The sequence below is a fragment of the Macrosteles quadrilineatus genome, unplaced genomic scaffold (assembly GCF_028750875.1).
Source record: "Macrosteles quadrilineatus isolate MER2022 unplaced genomic scaffold, UCM_ALF_1.0 Scaffold_9__3_contigs__length_116548681, whole genome shotgun sequence".
In the NCBI taxonomy this organism is placed as follows: Eukaryota; Metazoa; Arthropoda; class Insecta; order Hemiptera; family Cicadellidae; genus Macrosteles; species Macrosteles quadrilineatus.
The window spans coordinates 78814923-78830538 of record NW_026542602.1 but is presented as its reverse complement, the minus strand read 5'-3'; the positions used below and the strand labels follow the sequence as shown (position 1 = coordinate 78830538).

The following is a 15616-nucleotide window of genomic DNA, read 5'->3' as shown; positions in this document are numbered from 1 at the left end:
TGTCGAACGTCGTTAGTTTATGTATAATCTTTTTGTCATGATAAATCATATAAGTAAATATGTTAAAAGTAGAAAGAAAACTACGTCCAATGAGAGTCAAAGGGGTTTTGGAATCCTAAAAAATGGATTTAAAAAATTCCATTTCTAATGTCATTTTGTGTACATTTTAGGAAAATATATGTCTCTAAACATTTTGCCTTAAGCAAAAAAAAAAAAAAATAAAAAATAAAACAATAGTAATTCCATAATATGGATGTATACACCAGTATGTGCTTTTGCTAATAAAAGGAATAACCTATAACCTTAATAAGTCCTACTATTTAATTTATACCAAACATATTTTTTTGGGAAACAGGAAAAAGGTGTCTTGAAAATACAAAAGGGCAACAATAAACATTTATTAATTTTGCTAGTAAAAAAAATCTCGAAGGAATACACTTTTAACAATGCCGTTTTGTTTAAAGTTGCACTAAACTGTTTGGCTACGAAGAATTAAATACATAAATACATAAGATTTCGTTCTGTACAAAAGCTGTACAGGTTAGTGAGACCATCCCCTTAACTTTTTTGTGTCTTTAGTTTTCTTCTTGGCAAAACTGTACTACCCGAGGAGGGCGGTGGGCACGTTGATGATGTTGAGGAACTTAAGCACGATCGGTAAACTTCCGAGGAACGTCTCCAGGGCGTTGGTGCCGGTGAGGGCCCCCAGGAGAGTGGAGGCGTCGGAGATGGGCCCCAGGAGGCCCCCGAGTAGGTTGAGGACCAGGAACACGATGCTCAACACCAAGGCCAACACCAACTCTATGATCTGTACAAGGGCGTAGAGAAAACCGGCGTTCCCTTTGTAATAACAGTTCGAGCAGCCTTCCGAATCGTATTGAAAGGGGAAGAAAAACGGCTCAGGATCCGCCAATGGTTCCGGCTCGGGGTCCGGCGTCGGCGCGGTGAGACACGGGCCCTGCAACAAAACCGGTCAGTTAGTACAAGGATACACAGGGCCCGGTCTATAACTATCATATATACTCCTAGGATCCATACTCCCTTATGGATCACCTGAAGACAATTTAGGTCTCGCCCGGCTTACGTAGAGGGCATTTTGTTGACCTGTCATTCCTTGTTGTTTAAATACAGTGATTAAAAAATCATAAATGTAAAACGTGTACATCTGAACCACCGTCTCATAAAACCTACAGACTAAGGGAATTTCCATTTTCCTGATCTATATTTTAACTAAAATGTTTCGTTGAACATGTCAGATTTATTCAAATAACATTACATTTTATGAGTACTTAAGTTTACTGCTACGGGGAAGGGAAACGGCGTTGTTGAATAATAATGTTAATGGTAAAAAATGTAAAGAATAAATTTGACAAATTTGTTCAAAACATACTCATGAACAAGAAAACTACAAAAGTGTTCATTTTCTGCATACAAATAAAATAGCAATTTTTAACGTACAGTTTTTGGAATTTTCCGTAACCTTCAATTATACAACCATGCTTCCGTATACAGAAATGTTTGTTTCTTTTAGATTTACACGATCGTTGTTATACAAATTGAGCATTTTTAAAATACACAAATTTTGAATATTTCAAACCCTTTAAAACCTAAAAAACCCCGTTTCCATGACCCGATCTTTCGGATTCACGAACTAATTCATGTTTATGCCACCCTACAATCCATGCCAAATTAAACACATTTACAAATTTTATTGAATAGTGTTTTTGACTTCAGGAGGCATCAAAATGGAAAACAAATCGGTCCTTGGTCTAGGTCTAGAGAGACCTACGGTAATAGCTTCTTCCCTATAGGGGAATTCGCTCAAATGAAACTATCTAATTACAGTTAGTTGCTTGTACTCTGATACTAAGTCCAATGAGTAAAAAAGAGGTCCTAAAATCTTGGCTAAAATTGGAGTTATTTAGTTAACTTCATAGTATTAAACGTAATCAACATGAAACACATGAAAACCGGCGTCACAGTTTACATCCTCATATCCTCTGAGTACGAGTATGGTTGATTATCCTGAGTATCAATAGGTGTGTTTCGTGGAATATAGCTACAGTGAGCTGTGCAAGAGTACCAAGTATAAAACAAGGACCATGTGAAAATGAGTTACCGTTCAAAAACTTCTCCGAATTTGAATTGGAAAAAGATTATAGCTGGATATTATAGGTGTATAGTTTGAGTGGACCTAATTTAATTGCATCATGTAATTGTATTCCTTAAATTGAAGCTACAGCATTCAGGGAGATGTCGTTCACAAACAACCCTTTAAATTAGCAGACATCAGGTACCTACATCGATAATTCTATACCTCGGAAAAATCCATCCAGAAACTCTTGTCCTATTGGTCATGTTAAACACCTATTGGCATTTCATGGAACATCTTTCTTTTTGTATAAGGCAATTTCATGGATAAGATTGATCAAAAGTACTAGACTGTCAAAAGATACACCATATATTGTTCTACCTGCATAGCTGTTTAACAACTTGTTTGAAAGAATATACTACATTTTAAGTCTCGGCTCCATTCAGGATGAAGTAGTTTGAACTAAAATTTCATTGACACATCACCAAAAGCTGCACTATACCTAAGTTCGTCATGTTAAGTTTTTTTTAAATATATCAGTAACGGGAAATCGTTTTATTTTACAGTAAAGCACCCTACAGTTCACGTAGCCCGAGTTTTAAAGTTTGATTCCTATAAACATAAAAAATATAAAACGCGTGTGTAATTTACCTAAAGGCAAACAGGTTCATCTTAATAATCTTAATCTCTTTCTACTACAGTTCTATGTTGTAACTAACTACATTTTTTAAACCACACTATACTTTAAGTTAAGTTTTATGTTAAGATTATTTTTCAGCTTTCCATAATACCAGAGGATTCATATTACTCTGGGACAACAAATATATGTAAAGTTAAATTTTCATTAGCAAAGTTATATTATTTAGTCTGCTTGTTGTCCCATAAACGGGTACTATAGTAAATATTTTCTATTTTAAAAATAACTGTACTTTCTAAAAACAGTGCATCATAATTGTGATAAAAATATTGTAAATACTATTCTCCAGGACTGAGTTAAACTAATAACGAGGACCAGATAAGGTGAAAAGAAACAATGACAGATTTTCAACCTGACAAAAAATACGACAAAACAAAAAATACCACCGATGCATCAAACCTGCAGACTAAGCTAATTCCCATTCGCCCTATTAGGTTTTAACGTAAATATTTCCTTAAACATGTCAGACCGATCCCGTCTATTTAAATAACATTTGGTTTATCGAGTACATAGGTTTGCTGCTACAGGGAGGGTAATAAAGTGTGTTTTTAGGCTTAGTAAAAAGATTAGTATAAAATAAATAGATTTGACAAGTTTGATCAAAATATATCAAACACTTTTGAAAACTGGGCATAAAGCAGTTGTACACAAAACAGCTTGGAGTTCAGTCTTTTTAACATATTCAGATTTGATTTTCTTTGATTACTTTTCAGATAAGTTACATAATTGTATTAATGGGTCCTATAAGATTATAAATATAAAATCAAAGTTAAAAACCCCTTTCATGAATGCAACTATAAACGAAATATTGAAATAAAAAATAAACTTTATAGAAGTTACTTGAAAAAAAAACCAACATTAGAACAGTGATACACAAAGTTTAAGAATTTACTTCTAAATCAAATAAGATATGCGAAAAATAAGTAATTTTCAGATCAGTTAGAAAATAGCATGAAAAAATAGCTAAAACTAAGTGTAATTGTTAAAGGTTAACAGATGTAAAGCAAAAAGAATTGTATTAAAAAATGAAAGTGGGCAAGTAATCGACAACACAAATGAGGTAAATAAAACCTTAAATATTTTTTTTGCTCAGTTGCTGACGGTTTGAGAAACAACATTTTATTTGATATGGCAAAAATCAATAGTGTGTTCGACTCTTACAGGAATAATTTGGTAAGGACCTCGAATGTAGATTAAATTTTTCTCTATGTGAGGAGGAAATAATGACAGTTATAAATTAATTTAGTAATAAGAAAGCACCAGGTTATGATAATTTAACTCCTTATATAATTAAAAGTATATCTATTGTACATGTTCTAGCATATTTTTAAAATTCAAGTTTAGAATCTGGAAATTTCCAGGTAAACTGGAAAAAAGCTGTTGTTACACCATTATATAAAAAGAATGATAGATGCATACTCCAAGTAATTATAGACCAATAGCCCTCTTAAAAATTTTCTCAAAAATAATTGAAAAAATAGCAAAATTTAGGGTGGTAAATTTTGCAAATCGGATTACAAAGCAAATAAACACTAAATCCGACCTTATCGAGCATATGTCAGACATCTACACTTATGTAAATAAAGGTAAAGTCTGTGGAGGTATATTCGTAGAACTTATAAAGGCATTTGATATGGCAGACCATGGAATCTTGTTGAATAGGATGTATCATGCCGTAATAAGGGGAGTTGCTCTAAAATGGTTCCGTTACTATCTGTCAGGACGAAGCCAAACCACAAGGGCAAGGTGTTAGTGAGGAAGGCCAAGTAAAGCATGGCATACCCCAGGGCTCAGTTTTGTCCAGCCCCTTGTTTATGATTTTTATAAACAACTTTTGTAAATTTAAAGGTAATTTAGTTGCTTTTGCTTAAAATACAGTCCTGTCATATTAAGCAAACTCTTTAATGCGAGGTAAATACAAAAATGCTTGAAAACCCCCTGACGAAAATAAATACAGTTTACATTGTAAAAATAAAACAATAGGTAGCCAAATTTGAGCAGATATGTTACAGGCAGGTTACATCCCCGATCTTCCCCCATACACAAATAAATGAACAAATGAAGTGTTATTTTTTAATTTGCTTTGACTATGTTTTTCGTCTAGAAGCAATGTACTTGTAAAACTAATCTTGTGATAATACATTTATACCTAATGCATTTCGCATTTGTGAGAGAAGTGCATTTTTGATTAAAGTTCACGGCATGAATTCATGAAATCTATAAATATTTCCTTTCAAGGAAAGTTATCAAAGTTTCTGTTGCTTATTATCATAAATTAAGTTAACTGTTACAATTACTATGATACAGAGCAGAGTACACCAGTAAAATTGGCCAGTGTACAATGAATCATACTTCCAATAGGGATAATAAAACGTAAGCTTGATTTTTTCACTGATTATTTATCTGTAATAGTCTAATGGACTAAAGTCTAACGTTTCTGCTTTGTTTATTATCAAACCCGTCAATCCGATTCCCATGAAAGTTTGGCATCATTTATGGCTATATGAAAATTAGTTGGAAAATAAGCAAACATCTATAGGTTGATCTTTGGATGGAATTTGTAAATCCTTTAAGATTGCTACATATTACAAGACAGATCCTAATTTTAGCAACAAATAAAAGTGGATTCAATACTCACTTGGTATTTATTTCAACTCAGAGGAAATGAGCAAAAACTGAAATATCTTACTAATGTGAGAGTAATAATTTGATTTTCATACTTGACTTGTTTTTGCCATCTAAATCTATTCAGCTACAAACACAACCAAACCCACTTCATTAAGAAAATTACTTTATTCGCTAAAAATCACGTTTCAATTATCACACTAGAACAGTTCGTTAACAAAATGTTTTAGGACTGTGTAGGCTACTTGTTAGTTTCTAAATATAGATGTTTAATCATAGAAGTGAACATTTCATATCCGACAGAACAAAGATCAAGGAAAATATATATTTAACAAATTCCCATTTAATAGTGTAATATTAATCGGGGAAATGAATGAGTGTTAAGTGTTCTTTTCGTGTAAACCGTATTGCCTTTATCCTAGAACTTGAACAAACATAATTTTAAAATTTTAGACATTATCCTTTTAGTTTCTTCAGATTGGCCCCCAAATATACTCTAATCACATTCCGGTAATTTTTAACTGAACTTCCATCGCATCACAACTATTCGATCATTTCTTATAACCATAATAAGGATAAAATAACTCACTCAACTCTAAAAAAATACTTTATCTTTATTGTCTGTTAAAGACGTACTCGATGGAAACTAACAATCATTTTTAAGTTACTATACAATGTCTTAACAACTAAACACGTGTTCGGTAACTGAAACTTTACAAATTTTAATTGAACATGTTTACTTTAAAACTGTGACACAGGTTGTGAATTTTCTTCTGCAGGTTAACCTAAGATGGCCGTCGGCACGTTGATGAGGTTGAGGTACTTGAGGACGATGGGCAGACTGCCGAGGAAGCCCTCGAGTTCCGTTGGGCCGTTGAGGGCCCCGAGGAGGGTCGTGGTGTCAGTGGCAGGTCCTAGAAGACTGGCCACGATGGACACGATGGCGAATATAATGCCCAAGAGTAGCGCGAGCACGAGCTCGATCACCACGAGTAAGATGTACAGTAAGTCTGGGTAACCGAAGTCTGTCGGAGGGTAACATTGAGGACAACTGGGGTCGGGGCCTGGGTCTGGCGTGGGCTCCGCGACACTCGGGCCCTGCAACAGAAACCGGGTTTTAGAGGAGGAAATAAAACACAGGGCCCGAGTGAAACCCCCTTACTAGACACAAAAGGTTAAGAATTATCTTGCCGAAAGAGTGTTGGCTCATTGTAAAGGCAATAACTCTAATGTATTGTAGAACAGTTTGTAGAATCCCTGAAGGATGGCGTTGAGTTTTTATACTTTTTGTATTCATATTATTGACAACGTTGATTACCACCTCAGGTTTAAACCCAAATCTATTACATTACACCATCTGGTATAATCACTGCCATTGAAATTTAAATATTGATTGTCTTAAGAAGGGGGATAGAATTGTAAAAACACGTATCAAAATATAAGCTAATGTAAAATAAACATTGAATTAATCTGTTCGTTCTTGTACTTTTCCGGATCTTTTCTTGCTTAGCTTGAAATGTCCCTTGCCCAGGCCTTTGAGGCCCATTAGGACGATCAAAAGCAAGGTTAAAAGTGGTTGCTAATGCAATTTTATTATGTATATATAAAAAAAAAACTAAATAGTAGATGTCAAAAGCCACGGAATTCAGCAATTTTTAAACTCAATGTTCATTACACAATTAAGCTAGTTAAAAAGATAATGTATAAATCATTAGCTCGTGACTAAGAGCTTTTTATTTTTGGTTTAAAAAAAAAATTACTAGTTACATCTTTATTGAAACGCCTTACTAACCAAAACACGATTTATCAGAATATACAATAAACTGTTGGATCTTTCATAAAAATCGCATTATTATAGCTAACTATGAAATTCAATATGACTGTGTTAGCAAAGTATTCTATTCATTGTAACAATCATCCTTTAACTTATTGAATTTACTACGATTCCAGACTTTTTCAAGAAATCCACAGACATTCTCAACGGCTTGGTTCCAATTTAGTAAATCACTGTTTTATGTCAGGTCTGTTTGTAAATAAAATTACCATGAATGTTCTTACTAACAAGAGTTTTTATCGTTATTTTTAGTCCAAAACACTGAAAATTCAGTTCCAAGCTAAACAAAATTTTAAGAAATTGACAATTATACAAATTATTTGCCTATACATTTTTTTACCTCGCATTGAAATTAACTTTTTCGCAACTCGAGTCTACCCACAGATTATGTAGACATTTCCCCTTGCTATAGAAGGAATTTATTTTTACATTTTTGTTCACTTTATTTTACAGTGTATAATTTTTGTTACAATCTGATGTAAGGTATCTTAGATAACCCTATATCATTGAAATAATCAAGATGGTGCAGACAATCGATCCCTAAGGAACACCATACCTCTTTTGTGAGTGAGAGTATAAATCACTTATCAATTATTTAAAATGGGAACGCCTTTAAGTGTGTGTTTTTAACCCAAATATGAGTGAAAGATGAGTGGCGCGATGTTGTAGTCTTGTTAGCAATAATATGATATTGTTAGCAGTTTAATTAAGGAAACTCTAAAATAATTATTTTCATTACACTGACTCAAAAACAGCTGTCTTACGGATCGTTTTGAGTCCCTAAAGATAGTTTTTTGCTGACTAGTCCGTAACATTTTACGGACTAGAATCATATGGTTATGTCAAAGCTTATCTCAAAAACAAATCAACTGTTCTGATCCTTTAAAATGCTTCATATAAACAAACTTTTAAAGTAAACGTTTCTTTTTAATCAAACAGTTTTTGGTTATATTTGGTATTTTCTGCTATAATATTTGACAATGTAATGAAAAATATTGCTCGTAACTCGTCCTAAAATGTTTTTTCGCGACTTAATCAAATTTTCCATTAAACACGATATCATCCCCAAAAAAGCCTACTTTAGGCACTAGTATCGAAAACTACTATTTCATTCAACAATGAAATTATTTGAAAACACATGTGACTGTGAAGATGAATTAGACGGGAGCCAGAATGAAGATCTAGAAAATTAGTTTTATCAATAAAGAAAAGTGTTGAATTTTTTAAGAGGTTGGCGGCCTCTTAAAAAAAGAGCGCTTGCCCGTCCACATGGACCAGGAGCTGTGCGTGGAACGTATCCAGCAAAGCAAGGGGTGAGCCGGTACAGTACAAAGGTGAACTGTACTGATAAAATGTTTGTGGCAGTGACCAGGATCCGAACCCACGACATCACTGCTTTGGGGCCGAAGTCCGTAACGCTACCGACTGAGCCACCGACTCACAAAATTCAAGTCAAGAAAATTACTACATAAAATTTTTATTTATCAAGAAGAACCAACAGTAAGTGATATTCCTTTATTATTATAAAGACAGCAAATTTCCATTATTGATAGGACAATATCAACTTGATCCACTCTTTTATGTGTACACAAAATTTATCAGTAAAAATACAGTAAATTTTTCCTGAAATAAAAACTTTTATCACAATCTATTTTAGCCAAACGTAATAAGCAAAATTCCATTGCAGATATTGAATAAAAAATAAAACAACTACAGCATTCAAGAAGAGACAGACACCTGTTCCGATGATAACTATCTGCAACATGGCCGGCTTATTTATACGTCTATGTTTGTGATGGGGTCAACATTAATATTTTTAGAGCAACTAGAATTTAGTGACCCATCTTGTCGTGATGATTTACTTTTGTCTGGGATGTGTTGCTGTTCGCTTATCCTTTTCGATTATCTAAAAATATTAAATGTCCTCTAATTAATTACTACGATTTAATTATTATATCGAAAATGTTCATAATTGCATTTTCATTTGTTAATAGCTTAGGATAAAACCCAGTCTTTGTCCTTAACTAAATAAATACATTATTTACCAATTACGAGTTTCATTTGTGTGCAATACAATAGTTTATTGTATCCCTTTACAAAGTTAAAATCCCGAATTGCCTAGTTACCTTTGGAAATTATTGATTGTATACACCACAACACTCCATGTTGCAAAGTATTTACCTAACACAACCTAACATATTGCTTACCGCTTGCTCACGTGTACACAATACTCGTATTAAAATAAAGTTTTACGATTCATCATTTACTCAGATCAGTGAGAATTTATATTTGCCTCTTGTATGTGTAATTGGTTACATTTGAAGGAAAAGTAATCTATAGCCTAAACCTGACCTCATAAAATATTTCCCACAGAGTACACAGCTCAAAATTACAGTATATACATTCTAAATAACTCTATACAGAGTGTTTGGTGGTCATTGTCAATGATTTTAAGCCATTATTATGCGCGCAAATTGCGACACAAACACGCAATTCTGACAGATTCGTAAGCAGCCATTTCTAGATTTTTCCAAATGTTTTGACATTGCACACTAAAGTCTCATTTTTTGCTCACGTTATTAATATAGTTATGTGAAAACGGTGTTATTCTTTTATGAATATTTGACAATGGGTTCCTGAAACAGGCCATAATAAATCTAGCAGGTAAATAGGAATTTCCATGGATTGAGAAAATGTGATTGTATGAAATCACAATTCATGGTCCTAAGTTGGCAACCAATAATCCTTCTAACCTAAAATACTAATGTAAGAGGTTGAAACTTTATTTATATTTATCTAAATGTTTACGTTACAGGTTTATGTATGAAATTCTTAAAATGTTATCTATAGAGTAAAAAACCCGATACAAGGATACCCTTACATGACATAACCCTATACAAGATTTGCTTACCCGATTTTTGAATACTATTGGGGCTATAAAAGTAGTTTTAAAGCCTCTAGCATTTAGCATTTAGATTATCATTGCACATTATTTGTGACTTCATTGCCCCAAAAAATGGAAGATAACCAATAGAAAACTTTTAACATGTTTTAAGGATTTTGTTTTTGAATTAGAAATATCTGCTTTTGCAAAAAAAAGTGTTCGATTAATAACAAGTTATCATTGTAAAGGTAATTCAAAAGACGTGAATGAAAATAACTTATGTGTGCATTTATCCCTCGTAAAAGAAGAACAAGAATCAAGGTTCAAATAGCAATTAAGTTAAAATAAAACAGATTAACACAAATTAACACAAATTTTATGATCACTTTATCATTAGCATAATTTTATGGTCGGAGTTCCTTGTAATATGTCTGGGGTTTAATGGGGGGAATGTGGTTGATATTTTTAGGATGATGAAATGTAGAAAATGATCTATTATCTCCACAGTTGACGCAAACTTTCAGACTAAGCAAATTCCTACTTAGTAAATTATTAATGTTTCTTACTATCATTTGGTTAAATGAACCTAAGACAATAACTACAACAGACAAGTCCACACGTTTATTTTTTACGAAATACAAAACATAAATTGAGGGGCGAGGGAATTGTAGCAAACGATTTCCCACACTTATCCCATCAAGCTCCAGGGGAAGGGGAGTTCGTTCTTGAGTTTATATGTTTTCCCGAAACTCCCGATGAACGCTTCCAAGTAGGTCGGTCCATTTAGGATACTCATCACGTTCTTAGCGTCAGAAGCTTGAGCGTGAGGTCTTCCCTCCACTCCCCACTGCGAACAAACAATTCAACAGGTTCTAAGCTAACTTTTAATATCAGCTACAAGTTTCAGCAGTTTTTCCTGCTTTCTGCATAAACAGGTTATCTTGATGACAAGTTTTTTTAATTGTTGGGCTAAGCATATTAAGAAGTGATTAAAAAAAAATGTAAAACATGTTCAGATATGTCATAGATTGTGAAAATATATTTTAAAAATTAACTCTGTTACTTTAGAAAATTGTTGATAGGTAGGTATTTGTTAAATATATTATAATTAAATATACTTTCAATTAATGGGTGGTCCATAATAAGCTTCATTTTGCTGTCTGACTCGTGTATCCCCAAACAATTATTGTTTCTCAAGATTAAAATCTTAAAATGAACTTAAATTTTAAAACAATTCTTCACATTTCTATTTCGATACTTAAACAGTTTATACCAAGAATTACATTAAACAAAGACTGCTGAAACTTATAGCTTATATTCAAAGCCAAATTGGTATTGAAACCTTATGAATTGTTTGTTGCATATAAATTCAAAGAGTTTGATAAGTACAAAAAGGGTAAATTAATCGATGAAAAACACTTATTTACAATAATTAATTATGAGTATAAAAGTTTAATTCAAAATATTTCGAAGTTCAAATATACTGCTTATTTGTAAACCACTCAAATCAGCTGATATGTCTTCCCCAGACCAAGGGACGATAACATTTTGCTAAAGAAATCCTGATGTAAGAAGGTATTATAGTTTTAAGTAGAATCATAAAAGAATCATAGAAGTAATCATAGAATCATTAAAGTAGAATCATCATAATGTGAAATGGTAATAATTGAAATTATGAATATCTCCAAACAATGTAGAAATGTCTATTTTAAGGCTAGTTCTAGAGAATGGTATCGATTTATTTAAGACTATTAAATCATTTTCTTAATAACCCCCTGGAAACGTGTTAATTTACCTGAAATAAATTAGATAACGTTTAAAAAGTAAGTTATAATCAATGAATCTAAATGAAAACGAATCAATGAGACGTCTACAAATATCTAAATATTAGGAGATTTATTTTAAAGTAATGTTTCATAGTAATAAATGTTGAAAGTAAAAATCGTATATTTTTATTCAAGATCGGTGGATGACAACAGAGTTTTAAAAGTTCGTTGTTATTCAAGGTTGATGGAAGTTTGGGGTTAACTTGTGTAAGCATGCAAAGTGAGTGTATAAGCTAAGAACAATCATGATGTTTATAGTATATTTCATTGTATTTTAAAAACCTTTTTTCAGGAAAAATATTTCTATAAAAACTGAAAAATGATTGAATTGTAAGTAGAGAGTATAATTTATTACGCGAAGTAGAAGGATTGAGTAAAGGTCGTTTATCTCAAGGTCAATATCAGGTAAGGTCATACAGAAACTGTCGTATGTATGTACAAATACAAGTAGCAAACTAGGGTTCAATAAAAAACCCCTAGTAGACTCCTACTTAGGATACGTAAAGTTAAAGTCAAATACTAGGTAACTAGGTACCTCCAATTTTACTAGAAAAGTAAATTGTCTTATTATACTAACAAGTTGGTTTGTAAACTTTAGTGTAACTAATCCCCTGATATGAAATTAGAGAAAGTCTTTTTTTTCTTTTTCACCTAATAGAAGCGCAACATGTTCATTGACATTGTATGGTTCTATATCGTAGAGTAAAAATGCTTAGTCATTATGCATAGTTAAAAATATGAAACAAAAAAGTTTAAAATCGTGTTATCAAACAACAGTTGTTATTGTGTGTCCGCACAAATTAGTTGTTTAAAGTATTTTTCTCACGCATACTATAATATCCAATTTCATTGGCACTAAGAATATTTAAACTTGTGTACCCAGCCGAGTTCAACATTTTTAATAATTAGGCCATCGACTCAATAAACAATAAATTCAATTAAATTGTAAAACATCAGACAGTATAAGAAATAAAAAAAAACTCAAGGACATAAAACTACACGATTTCTAAATTACGGTATAAAATTTTCTGTGCATAACTTTTTCGATTCCGAAAGATGCACTTTCTCATGATTATTTCTCCTAAAAGTCCATACGTTTTTTTGAACGAACATTTATTATTTTAGGCATCTATCATTTAACTCATTCAAAACAACATACAGCTAAACTATAAATTAGTCTATAAAAAAATTAAAGAATATAACCCAAAATAGCTCTACAGCTTATAAAACGCCCAACCCGTTTTTAATCAACATATATTCAGCTAGTAAATTTGATTTATACTGCTACATTTAAATAATTATAGGTCAGTATACCAAATATTTCCAAGATGGCGGACCAAGCGATCAAATAACCTCAAAATAGAATGAGATTACCGAAACTAAACTATATTGAGTAGATCTAGTAGGTCTAGTGATATCGTATGGCTTCCTTATTGTTTTCACACATGCTATTAGCAGCTCTGACCAATTAAGAGTGACGTAAAAGATTAACAAAATCTTACCACAAACAAGACGATCACCAGGAGGGCGAGATGTTTAAGTCCCCCCATCTTGAGTGATATACAATAAAGTTTATTCCGTCGTCGGCCACCGCAGAGCTAACATGGCGTCGATAACATATCTCGGCGATAAGGAACAAATAAACTATAAACTATATTCAGTGCCAATATGCTGCTCGCCATGTTAATATGCGGTAAATCATCCGTTGTGCCTTCCTTGTTCAGTAATAAAAGTTAAGTAGTTGCTAACTTGTAATTTCAAATCCCGATTCAAATTATTATTAGTGGTGGAAATAGTGTAGTGATGTTAGTGGTTGTGTAATTAAATATTTTTATAACGGTATGGTGTTTACTTGCCTGTTTAATTAACTGTAGTAGTTTTGTAAAGTTTAATAACGGTTATAACACTATGGGATAAAATATAATGTTCCTTTTGTTTAGTGTTTAGCGTGATCTTAAGGATGTTAATATTCAATTTAGTTTTGTTTTTTGGCAAATGAAAAGAAGTAAATAGCAACAGGTTATGTTAATAATTAAAAACAATTTTAGATAAAATAATAATTATAACTTTCTTTGGATAAAGACAATTTGTTGTAGATAGAATAACGTGTAGTTCAAACACGAAATGAATATTGAATACGGTTTATATTAAATAATAAAAGAATACTGTAGTTATCACAATCTTGTATAATATCTTGATATAAATCTTTATGTGAATATTCATTATTCAATCAGTGAAAACTAATTTAAAATCGATAGGAATTCTAACACTAACACAACCAATATATTAACCTGATATCTAAATAACAACCAATCAAATAACGTTAAATTTAAGAGATTAGGAAGCCCCACTACAACCGAAAAACCTTGTAATGAGTTGATAAAACGTTTTTACACAGGGATATTTAGAAATACATCATCTATATTAGAAGTACTTACCACCAGGAGGACCCCTAACAGGGCCAAAACTTTCCATGAGGTTCCACTCATGTCGTCTCACAAGGTGTTCCTGACGCTGTTATCACTAACAATCAGCTGATAAGACTTGAACAATGGTGGCGGGGACTGTTCACTCACCTGATGACGATTGGTCGTGAAATGGATTCATCAATCACTCTTTCAATTGGCGTTAAATATTGTATGCGATTCAATGTATACCTAAATATTCAATTTTTTTAGACAGGTAAAACTCGTCTAGCAAGCTTTTAGTTAACTTTGATACAGCACTGAATTAAAATAGAGTAGTTACCATGAATTTGGATGTGACGAAAACTTCTCTAAGTTAGGTACATGAAAAGTCCAAGATGTCATGTAGTCTGTAGAATGTGCAAATGTGAACGCACACAAATAAGTTAACAATAATTTGAATAAATGTAGCACATTTAATTTCTTAACGTTCTCATCTTGCAATGCGGGGTTAAATCTTACCAGTAAATTGGTGTTTCGATGCAACAATTCCTCACCATTTTATTTATTAATTTCTTGTATATTTAACTTTTTTTATTATAAAGTTTAACATTTTTCAAACTTCTACTGTATTTTAAACTTATTCATAATGAATAGCTGTTTAAAAGTATGGTTTGTTGAATTAGAACAATCTCCTAATATGAGCATTATATTCAATGCATTTATTTGGATTAATCTGAAATCCTTTAGAGTTGGCTTGAAGTAAAAATCAAGAAAATGCAATCATTACGTACACAAAAAACTTGCTAAGATGGGAGACTCTTCATACAACTCCTTGGATATAAACTGTATACTGTCCATAATATTGAGCCAGCTTAGTTATTCAGGAAAGAGACTCAATAGAAATAAAGATTTTAAAAACACTGTAATTTAACTCATTTATATTAAATTACATTACAATTTTCATAACTTTTCGTGATCTGCGATCTGATATGGGCCTCACGAGAGAAAGTATCATGGACAGAAGGTACTCCATACAGTATCAACAGTACACAATAATACTGGCCAGTATCAAGGTTACTGTCCAAAAATACAGCCAGAGCTGAAAAATTACATAAAAAAAGACACACAAAGAGCTAGTATATAGTAGTCAAAACAAGAAACAATAACCTCAAAGATAAAATAATTAGAGGGTAAGCGAACTCAAAAGGAAAACCTTGGCCAAGACTCCACAGAGAATTCCAGACTCTAAA

The 15616-nt window shown here is 32.3% G+C and overlaps 1 protein-coding gene across 5 annotated transcripts; it reads right to left on the bottom strand.

The window, feature by feature from the left end:
• Positions 1–374: 374 nt before the first annotated feature.
• LOC129002770 (uncharacterized) lies at positions 375–14497 on the bottom strand. 5 transcript variants are annotated; one of them, XM_054430811.1, is made up of 2 exons: positions 14397–14497; positions 375–958 (listed from the first exon to the last, which is right to left on the bottom strand). In XM_054430811.1, exons 1-2 carry the CDS (start codon positions 14445–14447, stop codon positions 602–604), a joined length of 408 nt encoding a protein of 135 aa, XP_054286786.1. In that variant the 5' UTR covers positions 14448–14497; the 3' UTR covers positions 375–601. The 5 variants fall into 5 exon arrangements, 4 of the variants coding, with proteins under 4 accessions (XP_054286786.1, XP_054286787.1, XP_054286788.1 ...); XM_054430812.1 differs by lacking the exon at positions 14397–14497 and adding an exon at positions 13461–13606; XM_054430813.1 differs by lacking the exon at positions 375–958 and adding an exon at positions 6011–6512 and having other exon boundaries at positions 14397–14495.
• Positions 14498–15616: the final 1119 nt, after the last annotated feature.